The sequence below is a fragment of the Podarcis melisellensis genome (genome assembly GCF_964234715.1).
Source record: "Podarcis melisellensis genome assembly, chromosome: 1".
NCBI lineage: Eukaryota > Metazoa > Chordata > Lepidosauria > Squamata > Lacertidae > Podarcis > Podarcis melisellensis.
The window spans coordinates 47,261,573-47,285,150 of record NC_138528.1 but is presented as its reverse complement, the minus strand read 5'-3'; the positions used below and the strand labels follow the sequence as shown (position 1 = coordinate 47,285,150).

Genomic DNA, 23,578 nt, shown 5'->3' with positions numbered 1-23,578 from the left:
TCCAGACAGGGCTTTGTGTCACAAATGCATCGTTTTTAGTGTTTGTACGACTGGCATGTTAACTTCCACACATTTCCCCCCCCCCAAGTTATGGATATGCATTGCTGTTCATCCACTTACTGTCCACACAGTAGGTGGTGCTTGAAGGAACGTATCCATGCTGTGTATTTTGCCCCTCTCCTCAATACACTTGCCCATTCTGGTCATGCACACAGGTATTTGTGTACTTGTGCAAGCACATTAAATAAATAAAGACAAACAGAGAAAGACACCAGAAGAGCGCAAAAGCAAATGTTACCAGCCCTTAGTTTTCAATCTTGCTTCGCGATTGGCAAAATGGAGACTTGTGCTTTGCAGGGGAGGGGAGCAGCATCCATCCCCTCCAAAATTTCTCCAATGAAAATAGGGACATCCTAAGGCAAAGCGGGACATTCCGGGATCAAATCAGAAAGTGGGACAGCTACTGTAAATCCAGGACTGTCCCTGGAAAATAGAGACACTTGGCGGGTCTGAGCATCCACTTTCATTTGCTGTGGTTGTTGTTGTTGTTGTTGCCCACGCCCCACAAAATTGTACTAATGAGCCTCTACACCAACAGTGACTAGAGATGTATAATAGCTTATTTTTACTTAATGGATTTTCCATATACAGGGAAATCTGGATTAAACTGAAAGGAAAGAAGGAAATAAAGAGTATGGACTGGCATTTTGATAAAGATGACATGGTGTGGGCGCTGTGCAAGAGTTGTAGGCTTGACGTGTAAACTCCAGTCTAGCAATACTCTCATTGAACTTGATCAAACTGACTTTTGTGTAAGCATGATTAGAATTGTGCCTTAAGAAGGCAAATTAGGCTGGGCCGCGGTGAAGCATTTTTCTTTCTTAACATAAAACACTTTTGATAATGTGCCATTTTTTGCTTGTGTTTTATTCATACATTTCTAAATGGGGCCAGGTTTAATATTCAGATAATGTTAATCCTCGTTCTAACAGGTATTGGGCCAGGCTTGTTCCAGTGCGCACTGCAGAGCCTAAGCCCTGCCAAACCCTTGCATTTTTGTGCAAGTATGTTCCAGATAAGATAAACCATGAGTACACAGTGCTCACGGAGGGCTGAGGGAACCTTTCAGAGTGGGCTTGCAACACTGTATGAAAAGCTTTATGAATTAGAAAGAGCCACTAACACCTTTCCTTTTGTCTACTCTGTATATGCCACCTTGACCCTCATCATATTGTAGGGTTGCCATATTTCAAAAAGTAAAAACCAGGACACCCCGAAAATTGTTGAGATTCTTTTTAGGAAACCCCAAAGTTCTGGAGCTATCTATCTATCTATCTATCTATCTATCTATCTATCTATCTATCTATTTATTTATTTATTTCAAAGATTGACTTGCCTAAGATACAGGATTAAGCACCACATTTCGGAAATTTCCCCCGGACGTCATTTACGCCTTTGAGATCTGGATGTATGGCAGCCCTATCATATTGTCAAAGCAAGCATCAAAAGACTCTATGTTTTATTTTCCAAGCAAGCATCAAGACTATTGGCTTCAGAAGCCATTGTAGCCTATGCTGGAGCTGAGCCAAAGGGGGAAAAGTGCTGAATCATCTAGCATAGACAGTATCTAATGTCTTGTGAATACCATATGCCCCAATTCCCACATGTTTCATCTAAGCAGAAAGCACATGTCATTTTCTCATTGGATCCATCCACCTGTATATGGTTTTCCATAATGATTTTCCACTTGGGTCCTCTTTAAGTCTTATTATGTTGCCCAAATTCCAAACTTTTAGACCATTTAGGGCTTGTGCACACATTTAGAGTATATCCTGGCAAGATTTCCATATGATTTGTACCTTGAAATATTTGTGCAGTCCCCACTTTACCTTGCACGTTCCTCTGGGTTTTCTTTACATCCAAGCTTATTATATTGGCACAAACCACCTATATTATGCACCAGTTTCTCCCATGCAAGCCATAGGCTAGTAGCTCTTTATACATCAACACACACACACCACCTCTCAGTGTAAACAGCAAGTGAGTCTGTCAGAGATCAGATGCTACATAACTCTCGGAAACTCCAGGATTGAGATACATTAGGAAAAACACTAACAGAGCAGTCTTTTCCTATTCACATGGGTGGGGAAATTAGAAAGCTTTTTCTCTTAGAGTGCTGAACTGCTTAAGTGGCTGTGCTGCTCTGCTAAAGCCTTCACTACTCTCATACTGTCATTTGTGCAAGCATTTGGGAGTGAGGTCATTGCATACACATAACCAATGGTTAGGTCACATGCAGTATACTTTTATTATGACTCGGCCACCAAACGCCACGCATCTCAGCATCAGAGAAATTTCTTAATAAGTTTGGGGGTTTTTATGCCTCTGAGTTTGTTGCTGACTGTAACAGAGGAGAGGAATGGGGTTGCAAAAAAAATAATTACGTAAATAACCAGGTAAAGGTTTTGCAAGATGTAGTTTAATGGGCTCTATTGAAGCGGGATAAATTTCCCCACTGGTCGTAGCTAGAGCAATCAAACTGAGGCACATAGAAAGGTCACTGAGCCCGTCTTATTCTACAATCTCAGAGTAGCCTCTTTATTCCATAGACAGATAAAAACAGAACCCACAGCAAATGTTAACATTCTGATAGAGATCTTGCTTACAATAATAAATTACTGTTGGGTGACACCTAATAGGTCAAGCAGTCCTGTGTTCTATTTTTGCCTCTCATCTCTCTCTCCCTGGCCCAACCAGCTCAGGAATCTTCTCCAGAGTTAATCTGTTGTTGTTGTTTTCCCAGTGGTGTTTAAAAACAATGTGTTTTACAACTTTCCAGTGGGGAGGACATTAAGCTCATTGCTAAGGTTACTCCCGTTACAGTGTTTCGGCAATAGGAAAAAGTCTTATTTCAGAACTCTTTAATAGACTAGAATTCTGATCCCTCTTTTGCTTTATAGTTGCCCTACAGCTATCCCTACTTAGCAGTGGCAGTGCTAGCAATATGTCTGAAACATTAGTTCCGATACTTGAACAAGGCGAAAGCTTCAGGTTAGCTGCTAGACTCCAGGCACTTTGGTCAATAGCTAGTTAATCTAGTATGATCTCATAGTCTTACTGGCTGGTGATATGGCTGATAATGCTGAGAGGACAGCAAAGAAGACAAGTGCTTCTCTTTTTATTTTTAAACACACTTGCTCCCTTCCTTATTGCAGAGTCCACATGCTACCCTCTCCCCAACTTTCCAGTGGACACAGGCTTCACTATTAGATTCACCACAGGGCCCTGTGACTCTATGCCTTTTCATTTAAATAGCATCTTTACCCAGCTTTATTGACATACTTCAGTGCTTTGTTCCTGAACAATAGCGATGGGCTCATCTAGGTGCATGTTGCCCTGTGGGGGGCCTTGGGGGAACTTTACTTTTCAGCACTACAATGGAGCTTGTTTGAATGATCAGCTGAAGAAATCCAGCATGCTGCAGCACATATTTGCCTAGGTCTATGTCACCTTGCAGTGTAATTATTAGTAGCAAACATTTCTCTTTGGACTAAGCTGTCTTCCAAACAAAGAGATGTAATCTGCAGTCATTCATTATCACCTGGAATATTTTTCTCCTGATAAGAACTGAATGCTTTTCCAGGTTGCTATTCTGCCCTTAGTGATTGGATAGCTGTGAGTGGATGATCTTAGACTTAGAGGGTACCTTTAGTACAGGCTTCAGCATTTTCCTTCAAGGGAAGTTTGGGCAGTCACCTTTCCTACTGCACCTCAGGCCATGTACTGGCCATGTTTGGATAATTCAGCTGATCTGCCTCCTGTGCAAGAGAAGAGCAATTGCTTTCCTCCCTTGCCCACTCAACATGTCTGACCCACTTATGTTATTATTATTGATTAAATTTGTATACCACCCTTCGTGTGAAGATATGAGGACAGTTCACAAGAGAAGAATACAAAATGAGAATACAAGATACATAATAGAGCAAAAACAAAAACCAACCAATAACCCCCCTCAACACACACACAAACAAAAAGCCGTAGAATGTTAATCAGCCTGGTTGAAAAGAAATATTTTTGCATGGTGTTTAAAGATATGTAATGAAGGCACAAGTCGAGCCTCCTTGGAGAGAGCATTCCACAAATGGGGAGCCACCATAGATAAGGCCCATTCTCGCATTGCCTACAGACCTCTCGTGGAGGAGGCACATGAAGAAGGGCCTCGTATAATGATTTTGTTTTGTTTTTTAATATTGTAATTATATGTTGTGAACTGCCCTGAGATCTACGGGTATAGGGCAGTATACAAATTCATGATGTTGATGATGATGATGCCTGGATCAGTTCATATGGGAAGAGGTGGTCCTTGTGTTATTGTGGCCCAGAGCTGTTGAAGGCTTTATAGGTCACAACCAGCACTTTGAACTAGACCCAGAAACTAATCCCGAGCCAGGATCGGTATAATATGCTCAAAACATCTTGCCCTGGTAAGCAACCTGATGCCTGAATTCTGCACAGCTAAAGTTTCTGAAATATATAACAAATAGCAGCAATCTAACCTAGAGTTGGCACATCATGGACAACAGAAGTTAGGCTATCCCTATCCAGTTAAGGGATGCAGCTGGGGCACCAGCCAAAGCTGATGGAAGGCATTCCACACCACTGAGGCCACCTGAGCCTCAAGCGACAGCAAAGAGTCCAGAAGTGCCCTAAAGCTGTGTACCCACTTCTTCAGAGGCAGTATAAACCCATCAACAGCAAGCAATCTTTCGTCCATCTGGTCTAGGGGACTGCCCACTAACAGTACCTCAGTTTTATCTGGACTGAGCTTCAGTCTGTTGACTCTCATTCAGTCCGTTACTGAGGCAAAACAACGGTCCAACACAGCCACTGCCACACCTGCAGATGTGAAGGAGAAGCAGAGCTGTGTCTCATCAGCTTATTGCTGACAATGTACTCCAATACTCCAGATAACCCCCCTCAGTGGTTTCATATAGATGTTAAACAGCATAACAGATAAAATCGAACCCTGACAACCCCCACATTGAAGGTTGCACGGAGTCGAAGAGCACTCCCCCAAAGAATCACCCTCTGGAAATGACCATCCAAGTAGGACTGGAACCACTACAAAGAGGTGTCACCGACCCCCAACTTGGACTGCCTCGCCAAAAGGATACAATAGTCAATGGTATTGAAAGGGACTGGGGAGGGAGAGGAGAATTAACAGGGACATATTTCCCCTGTCTCTTTCCTGACTCGAGGTCATCATACAGGCATCCAAAGTAGTTTCTGGGCCTAAACTCCAATTAAAATGGATTTAGAAAATCAGTTTCCTCCAACAGTGCCTGGATACCCACTCAAGAACTTTGTCCAAGCATCTCCCTGGTCCAGCCAGCTGCCCCTCCCTGCTAGTTTTTATCAGTCAAGAGGGGCAAGGGCCCAGAGCACAAGTGGTCACTTCCAAGTCCACCATGCATGAGTATAACATTTTAATAATAATAATAATAATAATAATAATAATAATAATAATTTTTGTTTATACCCCGCCTTCCCCAGCCAAGGCCGGGCTCAGAGCAGCTTACCAGCAATAATAAAAACAAGTTAAATGATTACAACTTAATTAAAAAAAATACATTAAAATATTGAAACATTAAAATATTAAAATATAGCCTCATCGCAGAAGGAGAAGGAAAAGAAAAAAGAAAGAGAGGGAGGGAATCAAATTGGCTCCAAGCCAAAGGCCAGGCGGAAGAACTCTGTCTTACAGGCCCTGCGGAAAGAAATCAGATCCTCCAGGGCCCTGGTCTCATGGGGCAGAGCGTTCCACCAGACCGGAGCCAGAGTTGAAAAGGCCCTGGCTCTGGTTGAAGCCAATCCCGGGACCACTAGGGTGTTGCTATTTATGGACCTTGAGGCCCTCCGTGGGGCATACCGGGAGAGGCGGTCCCGTAGGTACGAGGGTCCTAGGCCGTGAAGGGCTTTAAAGGTCAAAAGCAGCACCTTAAATCTGATCCTGTACTCCACCGGGAGCCAGTGCAGCTTGAAAAGCACTGGGTGAATATGCTCCCATGGCAGAGACCCCGTGAAGAGCCTTGCTGCAGCATTCTGCACCCGCTGGAGTTTCTGGGACAGCTTCAAGGACAGCCCCGCGTAGAGCGAATTACAGTAGTCAAGCCTGGAGATGACTGTCACATGGATCACTGTGGCCAGGTCGGGGCATCATCATGCATAAAAGACAACGTGCAGACCAAGATTGTGTGGGCAGTTCCTAGATTATCCATCTAAGATATTCATCACACTGCTCTGACCTATGTGCATTAGATTTATGCACATACATGCTATAGAAACCTGCTCATATGTCTGTCAGGACAACTGTGCCCAGTGGGTGGAGAAGGATGTTGCAATCTTCCACATGGGAGATGACCAGGGGAGATTATCATCTAAACCAGGCCAGTATTGTAAAATTCAAGGTAAATGAAAACCCTATAATACCGAACATTGTACCAGGGCAGTTTGATGAAAGGCTGCAAGATAAAAAATTTTAAGCTCTCCTGGCTCCATGCAACCTTAGTAAATACTTTTGCCTTCAGAAAATCTCTAATACAGAGATTGGATAGATTAGCAGAGACGGCTGTTTGCCATCAGCACATATTCTCTGGGAGCTGAGATATGTAGGGAACATACCTGGGTCTACATCCTTAGCTGATAAAGATCAGCAAAGTTTCATCCATTTCAACAGAGACGTGCCAGTTACCACCAAGTCTGCCTCATGAACAGAGAAGTTGCTTAGATCATCATCAGTGGGGATATCTAAATTTTGGCTTAATCTCAGTGTCATCGTTGTGGAATTTAACCCCTTTTAATACTAGATGCCACGACTAATGAAGAAGCTTGCACTTCTAAGCATCCCCCTTGACTTTGGCGCCTGGTGTGAGGCCAATTATAATAATATAGTTTGACTTGCATATTATAGCATATGGGTTGCCAGTCAGTGGTGGCGTCTCTCTTTTATGGAGTACCCTCCCCAGGGAGACATGCCTGATGCCAGCATTAGCAAAATCATTCTTATTCACACAGGCCTTTGGGTCTTAATTTTAGCAGGTTGGGATAGAGTTGGATCTGGTTATTTTATATATTATTTGTGTATTTGGGACTGTTTTATCATTGGTTTGAATGTTCATTTTTAAAAGTTGCCTTGAGTTTCATGGGGGGGGGCGGAGTGACTAATAAATATATTCATCTTATATCAGGTTATTACAAGTATAGGTTGCCAAAAGTGTTGAAGAGAACAGCCATGCAAAATGGACAAAGTGTCTTGTTCAACACAGTTCTAGTTTTTCATTTTCATTTCATTTGATGCTATTTCAGGTGAACTCCCTGCCAAGTGATCTGGTGTTTTAAGCCTTTGGAGCAGTTGATCAGCCTTTGCAAAAATGATAATGCATTGATCAAAAGCAGAAGATAGATAAGGAAGCATATGAAAACTAGCTAACACAAGAAAATTCATTACAGTATGCTGTTGATTTCTGAGTGGGCCAAGAATCTAGTATCTCTTTGTAGGCAGAAATGTCATCATTCAAACTTCCTTTCAAAAACCCAGTTGTGCATAGTACATCATGTTGTTTTATTTCTTGTATGTTTCAGATCAAAAGGACCAGCCATATTGCAGTTGGGAAGGAACAAGTCCAGTGCTGCAAGCCATAAAAGTGAGGAAAGACACCTTTAAAAATGAACCTGAAATGGCTTTATCCAGTTTCCCCAGTGAGACTCCCTAGTACACATCAGCAGTTACCATATGTAGGACAGCAAGCAGCTGGAACAGGGAACACGTGCTTGATAAGTATAAATACTATTTCTTGGTCTGAAGCAACTGTTCCATATGATGGCTACTAGATTTTTCTAAATAGATAACGAACTCCGGAGTCTGTAATCTTACACATTCTCCTCAATTAACATTTGCATATTGGAAAGTAGTACACTCGACTTCCTTCTTCAGTTAATAGTTGTGTGTTTATCTGTACATTTTATATTGATCCCTATCTCTTGTCTGATGCAACAAAAGCTCATCTACTGAGATCTGAGAAGCTGCAGTGAACTTTGTAATGCTTCAAAATGTGTACGGCATGATTTTCATAGCACATTACCAATAAAATCTAAAAGATCAACATGAATCACCACTACTTGGTTTCCGTTCTCAAAGCACTATACAAATATTAGCTAATGTCATCCAATCTTGCTTTATTAAAGGATATACCAAACTAATAGGAAAAAATGACAGAATTTGCCCATACGTGAGAGGAAGGATATATTCACATGGCTGTTTTGCAGAGGAACATCCAGCCAATCCAAGCCACACTCAGCTGTGGTGTCATCCTGAATCTCACCAGCAGAAAAACGTGGACATGAAGGGAAGACCCGTTTTGGTGGCAAAGTCAGTCCAGCAGTCAATGTGCTATGAGTTAACGATAACCACAGTAACAAATAGCCACTTCATGAATATTAGTTTGGTGTAACTGCTACAACACTCCTGTATAGTAGATCGGCATTATCTTCCCCATATTGCAGATATGCAGCAGAAAGAGAGTGGCTCGTCACCTAGTAGGTTTATGGCAGAGATGATGTTAAGAGAACTTTTTTAGCTGCCATGTTACAATAGAGTTCAGATGGAAAGATACCTGCTTTTAAAATGGATCCACTTAGATTGCTTCTTTCACTTTGGTTAAGCACACAGGTGCCAACCTACACACCGCAAGAAGGCCAGGCAATATCCTACCTAAGGACTACATTGTCTTCCGTACTTCAGTCACGGAAGTAAAAAAAAGCAAAGGGAGTGTAAACAGTCTATCTGCTACTAGTTTTTACAAAGGACTAGACAAGGGATCAGCGAACTTTTTCAGCAGGGGGCCAGTCCACTGTCCCTCAGATCATGTGGGGGGCTGGACTATATTTTGAAAAGAAATAATGAACAAATTCCTATGCCCCACAAATAACCCAGAGATGCATTTTAAATAAAAGCACACATTCTGCTCATATAAAAACACACTGATTCCCGGACTGTCCGCAGGCCAAATTCAGAAGGTGATTGGGCTGGATCCAGGCCCCGGGTCTTAGTTTGCCTACCCATGGCACTAGTCAGTGTGTTGGGTTGTTACAGAAGAGAGCAACTTGTTCCTAGCTGAAGTGGAAACTGCAAATTGGCCATATCAGTAGGCTTTTCCTGCAGAGCAAAACCTCAGTCCCGGCCTAAGGCAAGCCAAATCTATCTGGCTGGTAGGTGAGAGTTAACTGCAAGGTGAGAATGAGATAGCATGGTTAAGATGAGATCTCTTGGAGAAATATCTCCACTACTCAGCCTGGCTAGGCTACTGTCTAGGTGCCAAGTATTCTCAAAATGATGAGGAATGGACAGTTTTGCTATTTCGGGACAGTAAGGCGCTGTGGGGACGCGGGTAGCGCTGTGGGTAAAAGCCTCAGCGCCTAGGGCATGCTGATCGAAAGGTCAGCGGTTCGAATCCCCGCGGCGGGGTGCGCTCCCGTTGCTCGGTCCCAGCACCTGCCAACCTAGCAGTTTGAAAGCACCCTCGGGTGCAAGTAGATAAATAGGGACTGCTTACCAGCGGGAAGGTAAACGGCGTTTCCGTGTGCAGCTCTGGCTCGCCAGAGCAGCAATGTCACGCTGGCCACGTGACCCGGAAGTGTCTTCGGACAGCGCTGGCCCCTGGCCTCTTGAGTGAGATGGGCGCACAACCCCAGAGTCTGGCAAGACTGGCCCGTACGGGCAGGGGTAACTTTACCTTTACCTTAAGACAGTAACTTAAACATTCATTTAACTCCCATCCATTTTAGTGGAGAGAAACACAAAGGAAACACAGAACTGCCCCTTCACTGAAATGAATTAGAAATTATTTTACTCAAGTAGGGAGGGAGGATTCGGTGCATGCTAAAGAGCTCAACATATCATCACATGACCGTTACTCGGCACAAACCCATTTAGTTAAGCAGAAACCATCTCTCTTTGTCTTTCAAGCCATCAATAGAGCCAAAGTTTTTATTTTTAATGCACACGTAGACAGGATAGTGTCAATCCAAAGATAATCTTTTTGAAGCATATCTTCACATTGGCTGTCTTCTCCAGTCACAAAGAACTTGTTGCTACAGCTACCAACTGCATTATTCTGTTTCATTGAGCCCCTATTTTTTAAAAAATGCAAATTAGTTCTTGAATGGGGGAATGCTCCCCACCTTCTGTGTTACGGGTTGAGTAACTTAAAGGAAAAGGGAGCTTCCTGTTTTGATGGCATAGCCTACCTTTAACTGTTTAACTGGATAGAGCAGGAACATCTTTTGAACTAGATAACCAGTGAATATTTTGTGGAAGTATTCAGAGACACAGAAGTTCTTCCTTTCCTTTTCTTCCCACCCCCATCCCCCAAGTGATCACATGCCTACTTCCAAGACCTTTCAGTAGCACAATAGGCTGAATGGCAAGGAAAATTCCACAGAAGGATGTTTAGGTCTCCGGGGAACTACCATGGTCTGTGTAAGCCTAAAATCTTCAGGGGGCGGAGGGCAGAAAGAGAGAATGTGTATAGAGTGTACGTAAAATTAAAACACACACACAAAAACCTCTACAATGCAAGAGTTGTTTAACTAGATTCTCCTGTACTGTCAGAACATAATGATTTTGCAAGGACAAAGCTCTTAAATATTTTCCTCTGTCATTTTCTCTGGAGATATTTCACCCAAGGGACTGGTATATTTATAAACATTCATCATTTAAAGTTTTATCCCTTCCTTCACTGCTTTGTAAATAAAATAATTTAAAGATAGAGAAACTGAGTGAGATACTTGAAATTACACCAAGTTGTTGGCAGATTTTTGGCAGAAAAGGAAGAAAAGCAGTTTCCCCACCCCCTTTAAGTCCCATGCCTCAGATTCTAGACAATATTCTGTCCCCATTTTAAATCTTAAGGCTACTTCCATATCTACAAACGTCCATTACAGTCTTTGTTGCTTGTCATTCCTGCTTTGTTGTTTGTCGTTTCCATGAAGCATGCTTTGTAAGCCTTGTACAAGTCTGTTTACAGTACAGTGCATACATGTTTTGGCTCTATTAGGCTGGATAACATTTTATTGTGAGGGTGACACTTCCCATTTGGACCTGACAGGCGAGGCCTTTTGCCTCCTCTTTTAAGGGGTGGAATCATTCTGCCGTTCAGTTACCCTGCTGTTTTTGGTTGGGTCTTTTCTTCTCTTGGGAAAATCCTTTAGCTGGGCATTTTAAGTGATCTGCTAGTGTTTTCTTCTTTCTTGTGTCTCCTCTTCTCTTTCTTCCTCTACTGCATCCTCAACCTCAACCTTTTCATACCCAGGACCCACTTTTAACCCAAACATGCATTTGGGGACACATTTCTTAATCTGTTACCATGTAGTTGCATGGTGGTAGTGCTCCTATTGTGACCCACAGTCCATAAATCACTAGTGGGTTCCGACCCACCAGTTGAAGACCAGTGTCTTGGGCTGTCTGGGTTGTTCTTTGTGTTTTCCTTCCTGACTCCTCTGAGTTTCCCTGTATGGTGGATGTCCCAGTGGTTTGCCTCTTCAGCTTTTCATTCCTGTGCCTGTTCCTCTTCAAATAGCCAAACAAAATCTCCTCCATTTGTTTCTCCCAATCTCAATCAAAAACCTTCGTGAGGTTTTTGTCCTCCCTTGTCCACTATCCATTTCTTGTGAGTGGAGAGAAGACTGTAGCCAGAGATTGACTCTCCACTAGGCCACGGCAAAAAAATTTAAAGCAGGAAGTTTGGCAAGCCTCCTAACAAAACTATCAAAAAAGGAGTGCCATTTTGTTTGGTGCACTGTATCTTTTTGCTCCAACCAGCTCTGCTCTGTTTGGTGAGTCCTGCAACCCTCATTCTGAGCAGGATTGCCTAACTGGCCACTTCTTTGCCTTCTGCCTTAAGAAATCAGTGCAAGTAGCAGGCACAGCTAGCTACAAATTCCCTGGTGTGCAGCGGTTTGGGAGAAACACAGCACCTTTGCTTCTGGCCATCTTTGAGGCTTGCTGGCTTTATTTCCAAGGTGGTTAGGGCCTCTGTTAAGTCTGCTTCAAGGAAGCACCAAAAAAGGGAGATGAAAACACAAGCACAGCTCCAGAAGGCATGAGAGGGCAATCTTACAGATCTTATAGTTATAGCAGCTCTGTGACGTCTCCCCGGAACTCTAGGGCACACTTGCCTTACAGAGTGGAACCAGCTGCCCAAGGGGCCAGAGTGAATTCACAGGTTCAGGTGTCCCAGGTTTCATCTCAGCTGTAGGCACAAGCTTTCCAGCCTGTGTCCTTATCACCTCTGCCAGGGGTAGGCAGCCCATTCGCCTTCTAAATCCAGCCCACAGACAGTCTGGGAACCAGCGTGTTTTTACATGAGTAGAATGTGTCCTTTTATTTAAAATGCATCTCTGGGTTATTTGTGCGGCATAGGCATTTGTTCATTATTATTTTTCAAAATATAGTCTGGTCCACCACATGGTCTGAGGGAAGGTGGACCGGCCCATGGCTGAAAAGGGTTGCTGACCCCTGACCTCTGCTCTAAAGTTTAGAGTCCTAATGTCATGCAAGATGAGGGCATGTTTGAACAGGAAATTGCAGTTTTCTGACAATTTGCACCTACAAAGAGCAAAAACAAAGGCTGTCAAAGTACAGGCCACAACTCGACTTGCTTTCAAATTGGGCCCTATCTTTGTGATCCTGAAGCCCAAAGATTTGAGCCTAGTATCATTATCCTTGCTACAAGCTCTGATAAAAGTGGTAGGCATTTGAAGATAATATATTCTTCCTTCCACTGCTTATTTTAACAATATTCAAACTCTGGAACAAAACTGTCTCCCCACAGTATATATAAAAAAACAAAAACATTTTTAAATAAATAAATAAATAAATGTACTGAAGAGGATCCAGCTGCAAAGTGATCTGATGGCAGATGTAAGCACTATGAAATCCAGTACTAATAAATAAAAGGTCTTGTCCTGAGGGAAAATAAACAACAAAGAAGTGAAATGGAGTGCAAGGGGAAGGGACACAGCCTCAAATTGCACTTGATGTCACTGCTATACAGTGAGTTTATTTTCATACTAAGTTGCTTGCACTTTTATGAGACCAAGAGTCCTAAACACGATGGGGGATATGGGATTTTGTGGAAAGGGCCTGTCTCATTTCTCACATAAAGATGTAATGTGTTACTTGATGGGATGTCTTGTTGGAGCCTAGATCCTAGCAGTGTGCACAGCCCCCAAGATTTGCCTTGCATCTGTGCATTAAAAAAATAATAATTAAAAATCAACATGTTTCTGTGTCCCTCTGTGGTAACATTGTTCAATGTTCAGATGTCACAAGTGTTGATTAGGAGCCTCAAGTTAGTGAATAACTTCCAGAAGGATTTGTATCAACTGTATCAACTTCAGTAATTGAAATTCAATTTACCTATAAATTGGCCTTGATTTGTTTGTCAGCTGTGGACATACAGAGCCAGCAGAGACTTCATCTCTCAATAGGTAGCAATGAGAATGTCCAGCCTGGGTGTGAAACAAAATAATTATGCCTAATACATTCCCCTGCCAATAACATCGACAAACAAGAACATGCCAGAGCAGCTTAGTTCCCTTAACAAATCCATGTAGGCTGCTAGCAATCGCTCCACACTTCTCATAATATCTCCAGGACTGAAGGTTGGCAACTGCAGCTGTAGCTGCCAAGCTCTTTTCTTTTTTGAGGCAAGTGCTCAACTCTGTTGGGGCCATTCCCTTGCTGGTGTTGTTACTGCAAGCTCAAGATTTAGTATTTGGTCCTTTAACTGTCAGCCTTTCACTGCTAGGAATTGTACTATTATTATTATTATTAGTAGTACAGTGGTACCTCAGGTTAGGTACTTAATTCGTTCCGGAGGTCCGTTCTTAACCTGAAGCACCAGTTTAGCTAATGGGGCCTCCCACTGCCACTGCACCGCCGGAGGACGATTTCTGTTTTCATCCTGAAACAAAGTTCTTAACCCGAGGTAATATTTCTGGGTTAGCAGAGTATGTAACCTGAAGAGTATGTAACCTGAAGCGTATGTAACACGAGGTACCACTGTATCAGTATTACAGTAATACCTCGGTTTACAAACTTAATCCGTTCCGGAAGTCCGTTCTTAAACCAAAACCGTTCTTAAACTGAGGCGCACTTTCCCTAATGAGGCCTCCCGCTGCCGGTGCCCTTCCACCATTTGGCTTCCGTCCTTTGTCCAAGGTAAAGTTTGCAAACCGGGAAACTATTTCTGGTTTTGCGGAGTTTGTAAACCAAATCGTTCTTAAACAGGACTGTTCTTAAACCGAGGTACCACTGTATTTCAAGAGTGGATTACTGCAAAACACTGTATGTGGTGCAGCCCTTAAGGTGGTCCTGAAGCTAATGCAGAATGCAGCGGCCAAACTGCTAAGTGGAGCAGTCTGTTGTCGGTATATAATGCTGGCCACCAGGGCTTTGTTTTTCAGCTGGAACTCAGTTCCAGCACCCCTCAGGTGGGCGCCATTGCTATTATAAGAGAACAAAGGAGACGTTCATGGTGAGTTTTGGCACCTCTTTTTTTATTTTTAAAAATAGCACTGCTGGCCACCAACATAGTACTGGGCCTTGCTGAAAATTTTGATGCTTGTGGCACATTAAAAGATTAATAATTGTGTCGTGGCATAAGCTTCCATAATAAATTGTTAGTTTTTAACGTGTCACAAGACTCCTGCTATTTCCCCGCTTTTTGTTTGGTCTGACATTTGCTTACTAAGACTTCATATGACTGTCTCCAGCCCATGAAAGCTAGTGCAATGCTGAATTTGTTAACAGTCTTTTAAGATGCTGCAGGACACTTTGCTTCAACAGGCTTAACAAGCCTACCGCTCTAGAAAAAGGGAAAGTAGTTCACAAAACTGCAAGATTGTTTCTTCATAATAGAGTCCGCTTTCCTTTTCATGTGCAGTGTGTACTCCTCGGCTTAATTTGCACACGTATAGCTGCTGCTCCCTCCCACTCCCATGTAATTCCGAGCTACAGCTGCCAAAAGGCTTTCAGCTCACATGACAGAATATGTGAGTTTCAGCTTTTCCAACTGAACCTTCTATTTTCCCTTTCGAAGGTTTTCTTAATTAGGCCTGATGGCCAGCCTGAGCAGAGTATTTAGCAGATGATTGCTTAGCTTTACAGTTCTCTTTGTTGCTTATTTAAGCTTCATTTGCCCATTCCCCTTTGTACCTGACTTATCTCTTGCAAGAACATCAGTACTTGAGTTATGTCTAGTGACTTCATGCACAGTCCCCTGAGATTTTACTCCCTTTTACCCCATTGGCTGACATGCATTGTACTTCCAATGAGTAAATCCTCAAAAGGAAAGAAAGCTCCAATGTCCAATAGTACAACATCTATGGGTTCATCATTTGCTGCTGAAATTCACTAAAAGCTTATTTCGGTTCAAATATTGTCCTGCTGACAATTCAGAACCCTGTTCCAAAAATCTTAGCAGCCTTACTGAAAACTATTCAACAGTTTCAGTATTCGAACACTCATGATGCAGTGGCACCTATAGTGAAATATGCATACACAAGTACAACTTAACAGTCTTAAGATTACAAACTCTACAATGCATCCTTCTCTCGCGAGCATGGGCGTAGTCAAGGGGGGGGCGGGGGGGCAGCTGCCCCTCCAAATCAATAATAAATCAATAAAAAGACATAGCTAACTGAGGTTTTGGGCCCCGCCCCATCAAAAGGCCTGCCACTCTCCCCAACAAAAATCCTGGCTATGCCAATGCTTGTGAGTAAAGATTCATGTGCAAAAATATCCACAGACTCACAAAAACAAATTGTCAAAGGAATGGAATACCAGCTGGAAGCAGTTAAAACACACAAATAACGGGTGCATTTTCTGAAGAAATTGGCAGCATGGGCAATGAAAATGAAACAGGAACCAGCCTCTCCTACTGTGCCTTTTTCATATGAACAGCAATAAAAGCAATTCTCCGTAGGTCATTCTTCATTAAAGAAGAATGGTTGTGGCCTAGAATATACAATTCAAATTTACATTGTTTCCAACAGAGGGTCTACTTTCTATTCTTACAGTTTCAAATGAAGTCTGAAAAGTTTTCATGAGAAAGTGGGGAAGCTGGGCCTGTTTGGTCTAGTAAAGAGGAAGCTGTGCGGTGATGGAGTGATATTTTAAATATGTATCAGGAGTTAATGCAGTAGAGAGGATGACTTGTTTAAACAAGAAGAAATTAGAATACTAAGTTAAATAATTTTTACTTTTCCATTAGTAAATGTTATCTGTAGATCACAAGCTCTTAAGAATAAAGTCTGAGAGCACTCATTGGAACTGATGAATAGAAATCTTACACTAGTTTAAAAACCAATAACATGTATTTAGTTATTTTACACATATATGTTATTTCTCCAAAATATTTATAGCAGTTTATATATTGTTCCCAATAAGTTTCCCATCCTATCCAGGCAGATGACAGGATTAAATCTGGTATCAACAGTGGAATTGTATGTTGTGCCTTCAAACCATTATTTGTGATGAGTCTGGAAAACAAAAAAGCTATACAAAAACTTTGTGTCTCTCTGCAACAAGAAACTCCTGACTCCACTCAGTTGCAACTAGGTCCAGTGCCACCCTAGTTACTAAACCATATAATGCCACTGTCCACACATCTCCCCCTTTTTATTTTAGAAAATAGCAATTGAATAAATTAACACTACTGAAACATTTGATAGTTCAGGTTAATCAGTCAATTACATCAAAGGCTTCCAAAGAAGTACATGACCATCTGAATCTTAACATGGCCAGAGCCGTCTGGTAAGACTGATTTCAGTCTCAGGGGCCTTTGAGAACACATCAGCCCAAAGCTACAAGAAGAACCTTATTGCCTTGCTCCAGTAAGAACAGAAACACCGAATCCTTACTCCAATTTTAAGCCTTGAGCCACCTATGTTATCCACAGCCTTATGCATTCACCCTTATCAATAATTGCTTCTGCAGGTATGGTCTGCCATAGTCAAAACAAAAAAAAATTCCTTCCAGTAGCACCTTAAAGACCAACTAAGTTAGTTCTTGGTATGAGCTTTCGTGTGCATGTATCTGAAGAAGTGTGCATGCACACGAAAGCTCATACCTAGAACTAACTTAGTTGGTCTTTAAGGTGCTACTGGAAGGAATTTTTTTTGTTTTGCTTCTGCAGGTATTATGGTTAGAGATTTTGGAGTATGTGAATCAGTACCCATCAGGAAGGTCAAAGCCGATCAAATGATAATCATGTGGTTTTAAGCAAAGGTGCTGTAGGAGAAAAGACTGAGTAGTCAAGAAACCCTCTTGCTGTTAAACATTGGTTCATTTCCGAGACTGTGCTTCAAAATCCCTCCTCGGTGTGAACAAAGCAGAAAGGAAGTTTCCATGAGCTTTGCTTATTCTAGAGGCAATAACTCTTAGAGCAGAGGTGGGAAAACCTTTCTCAGACGGTGGGCCACATTCCATTGTGGGCAACTTTCCAAGGCAGAATGGCAGTGGTAGGTGAGGCCATAGTCAAATCTTGGTGGGGATACAGACGTGACTCTTACCTTTCAACAGTAGGCTGCAAGAGGTTTGTATAAAGACACAAACCTCTATTCTCTGTTCAGTTTAATGATACATTCCAGCCAGGCAAAAGCACTTGAAGAGCTGAGGCAGTGAGGGATGCAATAAGAGTTCTGAAGACTGGAAAGAGAAGGCTGGAGGGTTGCATTTGTTTCCTCTCCATGCTTTGGAAGACAAGGATACTCCCATATTTAAATACACGAAGGGATCTTAGTGCATTGTGAAAGAAAGGGCAAATTGGGAGTATATCACATATCTTCAGCCTTTATGTGGATGAATGACTCCATGACAACATCCAAACCTTATGGGCAATGTTGATGTGTTTTCAGCAGAGGAGATTGTTTTAAAAAGAAACAGTTCCTACAGCTTTACTTCTCACAAAAGCCTTCACTGGAATTGAAAAAAATAGACATTCTGCTAAGTTTATTTATGCTAAAACGTTAAAACGAACGAATGAATGAATGTTAAGAAATTCCCTTACGACTAAAACTTTTTCCCCTCTAATGGTTTTCCCCCTAACTGCTTTGTAATGAGAATATAGATGCTGGTATTGACAGTCAAAACCAAGTATTTTCCCAGGAGGGACAACTCCACATTCCACATCGCTATTCCCAGTAGTCCTATTTAGGCATTTGCCTAAATGTGTGTAGATTCAGCATGGGCAGAGGGGCCTGGACACCTGCCCTGCCCCCCACATCTCCAGAAATGCCTGTTGTGCTTCAGATCTCCCCATGTTGAGAGGGAAGCTCTAAATACATACAGTATTCTAAACACAGTCAGCTGAATGTGCTCAGAATCCTCCCTGTAAAGCATATTCACCCAAAACACCCACACATATTTGCCTCCAAAACATTCAAGCCCACATGCATCTGCCCTGAATGCCTGAAGATGGCTATAATGATCTCCTCCCTCTATGCCCATCTTATCCTAATCACCTATACCTGAAAAGTCAGTAAAAGAGCACTGTGTTCTGTGCCACATAGATTTTCATTTAAAAATTTGGATTGGCTATGTAATACCCTAAAAGCAAAGGCTGCAGAGTTCATGGATGTGTGTATTTTTATTTAATTTGTGTGTTTACCTTGTCCCAAGTAGCTCCAAGTTAGAAACAATGCATTAAACAAACGTCATGGAATCATAAAACTGTAAAGTTGGAAAGGACCCCAAGGATCATGTAGTCCAACTACCTGTAATGTGGAAATCTCAACTAAAGCATCTATGACAGATGACCACCCAACCTTTGCTTAAAACCTCCAAGGAAGGAGAGTCCACCACCTTCTGATGGAGTGTGTTCCACTGTCAAACAGCTTTTACTGCCAGATGTTTAGTCCTGATGTTTAGTTGGACTCTCCTTTCTTGTAACCTGAATCCATTGGTTCAGGTCCTATTCTCCGCCAGATGGGCAAATAAGTACAATTGATACATATATTTTTTTAATCCTTCCCTCCCTTCCTTGGCACCAAATACCTGCCCAAACAAATACTTGCAATGCTATTCAGAGCTTGGCAGGGGTCCAAGGAAGAAGGTTGTTCCACAGTTGTGAGACAGAATTCCTCAGTGCATTTCATGGGATCTTTATTTTGAACTTCATTGGCAGGGGAAAGATATTATCTTCATTTACTGGAAGGATATGTTCCTACTTGTTTTGCAATCTGTGTATGTGTTACATGCATTGTGATTTGCATGCTTAATCTGTGAATACAAGGTTGCAAAGCAATGATTGGTGATTTTTATATGCACTTGTTATATTGGCTAGCTTCCTGATGCAAAATTCCCTTAATAAAATCTGACTGCGGTCTTTTAATTGCAGGGCTCTCATTATTTCACAATCTTGTGCTCTAGCTAACTTCTCTCTCATTCACATGCAAACAAAGAAAATCAGAGAGGACATAGGTACTTGTCTCCATGAACTGAGTGGGAGGCAGCTTGTTTTGCAAATACTGACAGTTCTGAAGCAGGATCTGTGAGGCATTTCTCCAACCTTAAATCTCAATTTCAGTTTTGAGGATTCAGGTACATTCAACTGACAAATAATGGTTCAGGAATCCCAAACTCAACATTTCATAACTGATCTGTCTCAAATAGGAAATATTGACATAGTTTGTACATAATGTTAAATCCTGGTTTATTAACTATTGTTTATTAAAACATGGCTTAGCATTACGTGTGAACTCAGCCAAGCAGCTTAACTGTGGTTTATCAGCTATGGTTAAAGGTCTCTCATTAACCAGGTTTTTATTGTTTTTATTGCTGGTTTATAAATCTTAGTTAGAATTTACCATATCTTAGCATTACATGTGAACTCAGGCTGCCTTAACAATAGTCAATGAGCCTTCATCTCTCAAAAGCTAGAGTGGTGAGTGCAGTGACGTTGCAAGGGGGGGCGGTGCGCCCCGGGTGCCATGTCTGCGGGGGTGACAAGAAGTCACCCCGTGGGAGCTTGGAATGGCGGCGCATCACACAGCCGCAGCCGCATGTGGAGGATCCTCCGTTCGCGGCTGCAGCCGCAAGCAGAGGATCCTGGCACCGTCCATACAGCACTGGAGCACCGCTGCTGGCAAACCGCTAAGTACAGTGCATGTGCGGCGGCGCCGTAGGTAGCAAAGCTGCACATGCGCTGTGTAGCGGTTTGCTGGTGCCGCCATTCCAGCGCCGTACGGATGGTGCCAGGATCCTCTGCTTGCGGCTGCAGCACATGCGCCCTACATAGCAACCTCCACCCCTGGTGTCACGACGCCTTCCTTCACCCCTGGGTGAGTGAAGAACACAATGAACCAAGTTTTAAGTGAATGTCTGCCAGACATCCCAGCTTTAACTATGGTTTATTAACTGCGGTCAGAGGCATCCACTTGAAGAAAATATTGGGGGGACCCAGACAATGATAGTGATATGGGAGGGAGAGTGGAGAGGAAGAAGGGACAGCAAAAAATAAACCTCTCCCTCCTCCCCTGGCTCTTACAGTGTGTCTGATGTGGTTGAAATTGTGAATTTGGGAGGGATTTAATTGAGAGGAGTCCTAGTTTAATTTTATTTTTTTAATGAAAAGCAACCAGGAGCCATTTCCGCTCTTGTCCTAGCAGAGCTCCATGAACTCGCCCCGTGGAGAAAGCAGTTTGCATTCTCTCTCTCTGCTCCAGTCACAAGGGTTGTCAGAAATGATGTTTGAGGTTTTTGCCCAATGCCAGCTCTCTTGCAATATAGCAACCCTTTACAAGTTCCTTAACAGAGCTGGTTGGCAAATGAAGTTCAAACATGGAAAAGAAAGAAAGGCAACAATGCCTATCAACTGGGAAGGGGAGCCCCCACAAATATTTGATTGGGGGCACTGAAGGGACCTGGGCCCCTTAGAGCTGGCGCCCATGGTTAACATTAAGTATGAATAATCTTAACCATAACTTAGCATTATGTGCAAACCAGGCCATTGGAGATAAGGTTTTTAGATGTTCTTAATTGTTTTTCATATTTCATTTTCAGTTGTATTGTTTTATTCCTCTGTTGTTTTCTGCTCTGGATTCCTTTGGAAGGAATGGCAGGGTACACATATAATAAATATTTTGTGACCCAGGGCACTGACAGATAGTTTTCTGGGTAGACCGTCATATCCTTCCACTCCCCATCTGCTTTGTCTCTCTGTCCTCATTTCCCCACATCATTGGTTGTCATGGACTCTGAGGGCTCTCTAATGCCAATTCACTTCCATGCAGAAGGGGAAACGTGATTAAGAGCCTACATGCTACACAGAAGTGTATGTTTAGAAATCCTGCTTCTTTGCAATTATATCTCCTTGAGATGCTTTCCCCTCTAAGGGAACCCAAATGTATACAACACAAATGCATCACTGAGTTGTAGTGGAGGACTGAACAACTCACAACAAAGATGGTAATCTTGCTTTGCTGCATGAAACATTGTGTGCTACTATTTCACATGCCAGGGCAAGAAAAGGGAAATGTCTTTAACCTCACAAATACTTAAGTTTTCATTATGCTACATTAAATGTTAACAGTAAATGGGTAAAACCACTTAACCAGTGAAATGGATAAGAATATTGTGTTTTCCGGGAAGTGGCCTGTGCTTTGACCTAATTTGAGAAATTTGTGCATGATTTAAGCAGCGCTTCAGCCTAATTCATGAGAGCAGCAATGGATTTGTTTAAACCATGTAATAAGTAAAGCCTTTTATGAATGGGGGGGAGTATTTCAGAGTTCATGAATTGGGCAAGGGCTTTGCCTGTTTTCTAAATTAAGTAGAAGCTTTGCTTGGTTCATAAATCATAATTACTGGAGCTCATAAATTTGAGGTGCTGTTAATATCTGGAATGAAACATAATCATACCATCCATCAGTTGAGCATGAGACTCTTAATCTTGGGTCATGAGTACAAGCCCCACATTGGGCAAGAGTTTCCTGCATTTCAGAGGGTTGGACTGGATGAGCCTTGTGCTCCCGTCCAACTCTATGGTTCTATGATTCTATTATTTGCCCTGCCAAATGGCGTTCATATTGTGTATTTTCAGTGTTCATTCCAAAATGGGCCTTACACATGTTGCTACATGCACATACAGTATCTGAACCATTCAGCGAGTGCAATATGGGCACTTCCCATATTGCAGTGAAAGATGAAGACCATTGTATGCAGAAATTAAAGCATTCAGCTTATAGAGCATGACTGATCACTAATTTGACTTTCACTTGGAAACACTGAGAAACCTAGGATGCTTCATCCTAGTTTTTTATATGGCACCTTGCCTAAGATTAAAACTTCAGAGTGTTCACTTCACATATATTAATTTATGCAAGTTCAATCTATTAATAACTAACAAATTTTAACACTGTATAATCAGCTAAAAATCTTTAACCAGCTGACAGCCCTAGCTGCTAGCATTTGTTTAGCAGTTTGCAGGATTGGGCTGTTTAGCGAGTACTCAAGGAGAAAGTTGGCAATGAGAAAATGTTCATTTTTCTCGACTACTTTGCAATTTCTTCTCTTTTACTCTAGACAAAACAGTATTGATTAAGAAATACAACAAAGGTGTTTCAATAGAGCCAGAGTTTTATTTCCTATGCAGTTTTATTTGAGTTCTTTCCCTAACATTTATTAGCATGGAATTTGCCTTTTTCACAGCTGCTACACATTGGGCTGACATCTGCATTGACCTCTTCCCTACAGCCCTAAGGTGTTTCATCCCTGGTCAGTCACCAGCAATTCAGACCCCATGAGTGTATGTGTGAAATTAGGATTTTTTTGCCCCACTATGCATCACTTTACATTTGTTCATACTGAATTCCATTTTTCATTTTACTGCCCATTCACCCAGTTTTGAGACATCCTTTGAGATTTCTACAATCCCTTTCTGTTTTAACCACCCTGAACAATTTGGCATCATCAGCAAACCTGGCTACCTCACTGCTTGACTATTAATCATTTATGAACATATTAAAAAGCACTGGTCTCAATACTGATCCTTGGAAAACTCCACTTTCTACATTCCTCCATTGTAACAACACCTGACTGTGGCAAAAAGTCAGGGTACCGGAGACTCATTCTAAAAAGAGGTAAAAATCAATAACTTCCCAGTTATCCTTATTCAACCGCCAATTCTCACAGACTTGTTCTTACTGGGAAAATCACAGTGACTTTCCATATCTAATTTTAGAAAACACTTGTTAGGCAAAACAAGTTATTTTTAAGATGCCCCCTTTCTTGTAACTGGAGTCTTTCTATTGATCCAGACAGCTTTTAGTTATGCAGAAGTGCTGAGGGATGGTTTCTGTCACTCACAAACCCTCTGGGGTGTCTTGTTGGCTCATCTCTCATTGCCATTAACATGCTATAACTCACTGCTCGTTTTAGAACTGAATTAGTCATAACACCAAAGTGTGAAATAATTGCATTTCAAAGTGCGCTGAACTCCCCTCCCACCACCTTGTT

General features: G+C 42.1%; 1 protein-coding gene and 1 long non-coding RNA gene across 16 annotated transcripts in view; one reads left to right on the top strand and one right to left on the bottom strand.

The window, feature by feature from the left end:
• LOC309364806 overlaps window positions 1-23,578 on the bottom strand; it is a 142,648-nt gene that overhangs the window by 67,754 nt on the left and 51,316 nt on the right. The window lies entirely within an intron of this gene.
• Window positions 1-23,578, top strand: part of RAD51B (RAD51 paralog B) — a 366,487-nt gene that overhangs the window by 322,187 nt on the left and 20,722 nt on the right. For 7 of the 11 annotated variants that reach the window (XM_081901846.1, XM_081901854.1, XM_081901847.1 and 4 more), the window contains one exon: window positions 7,642-8,168. The exons of 2 other annotated variants lie outside the window; for them this stretch is intronic. In XM_081901846.1, coding sequence (XP_081757972.1) covers window positions 7,642-7,772 — 131 coding nt within the window. In that variant the 3' untranslated portion in view covers window positions 7,773-8,168. Of the gene's footprint in view, window positions 1-7,641; window positions 8,169-23,578 lie in introns of those variants that run through there. 2 more of the 11 variants (XR_014165844.1, XR_014165845.1) reach the window with 2 other exon arrangements.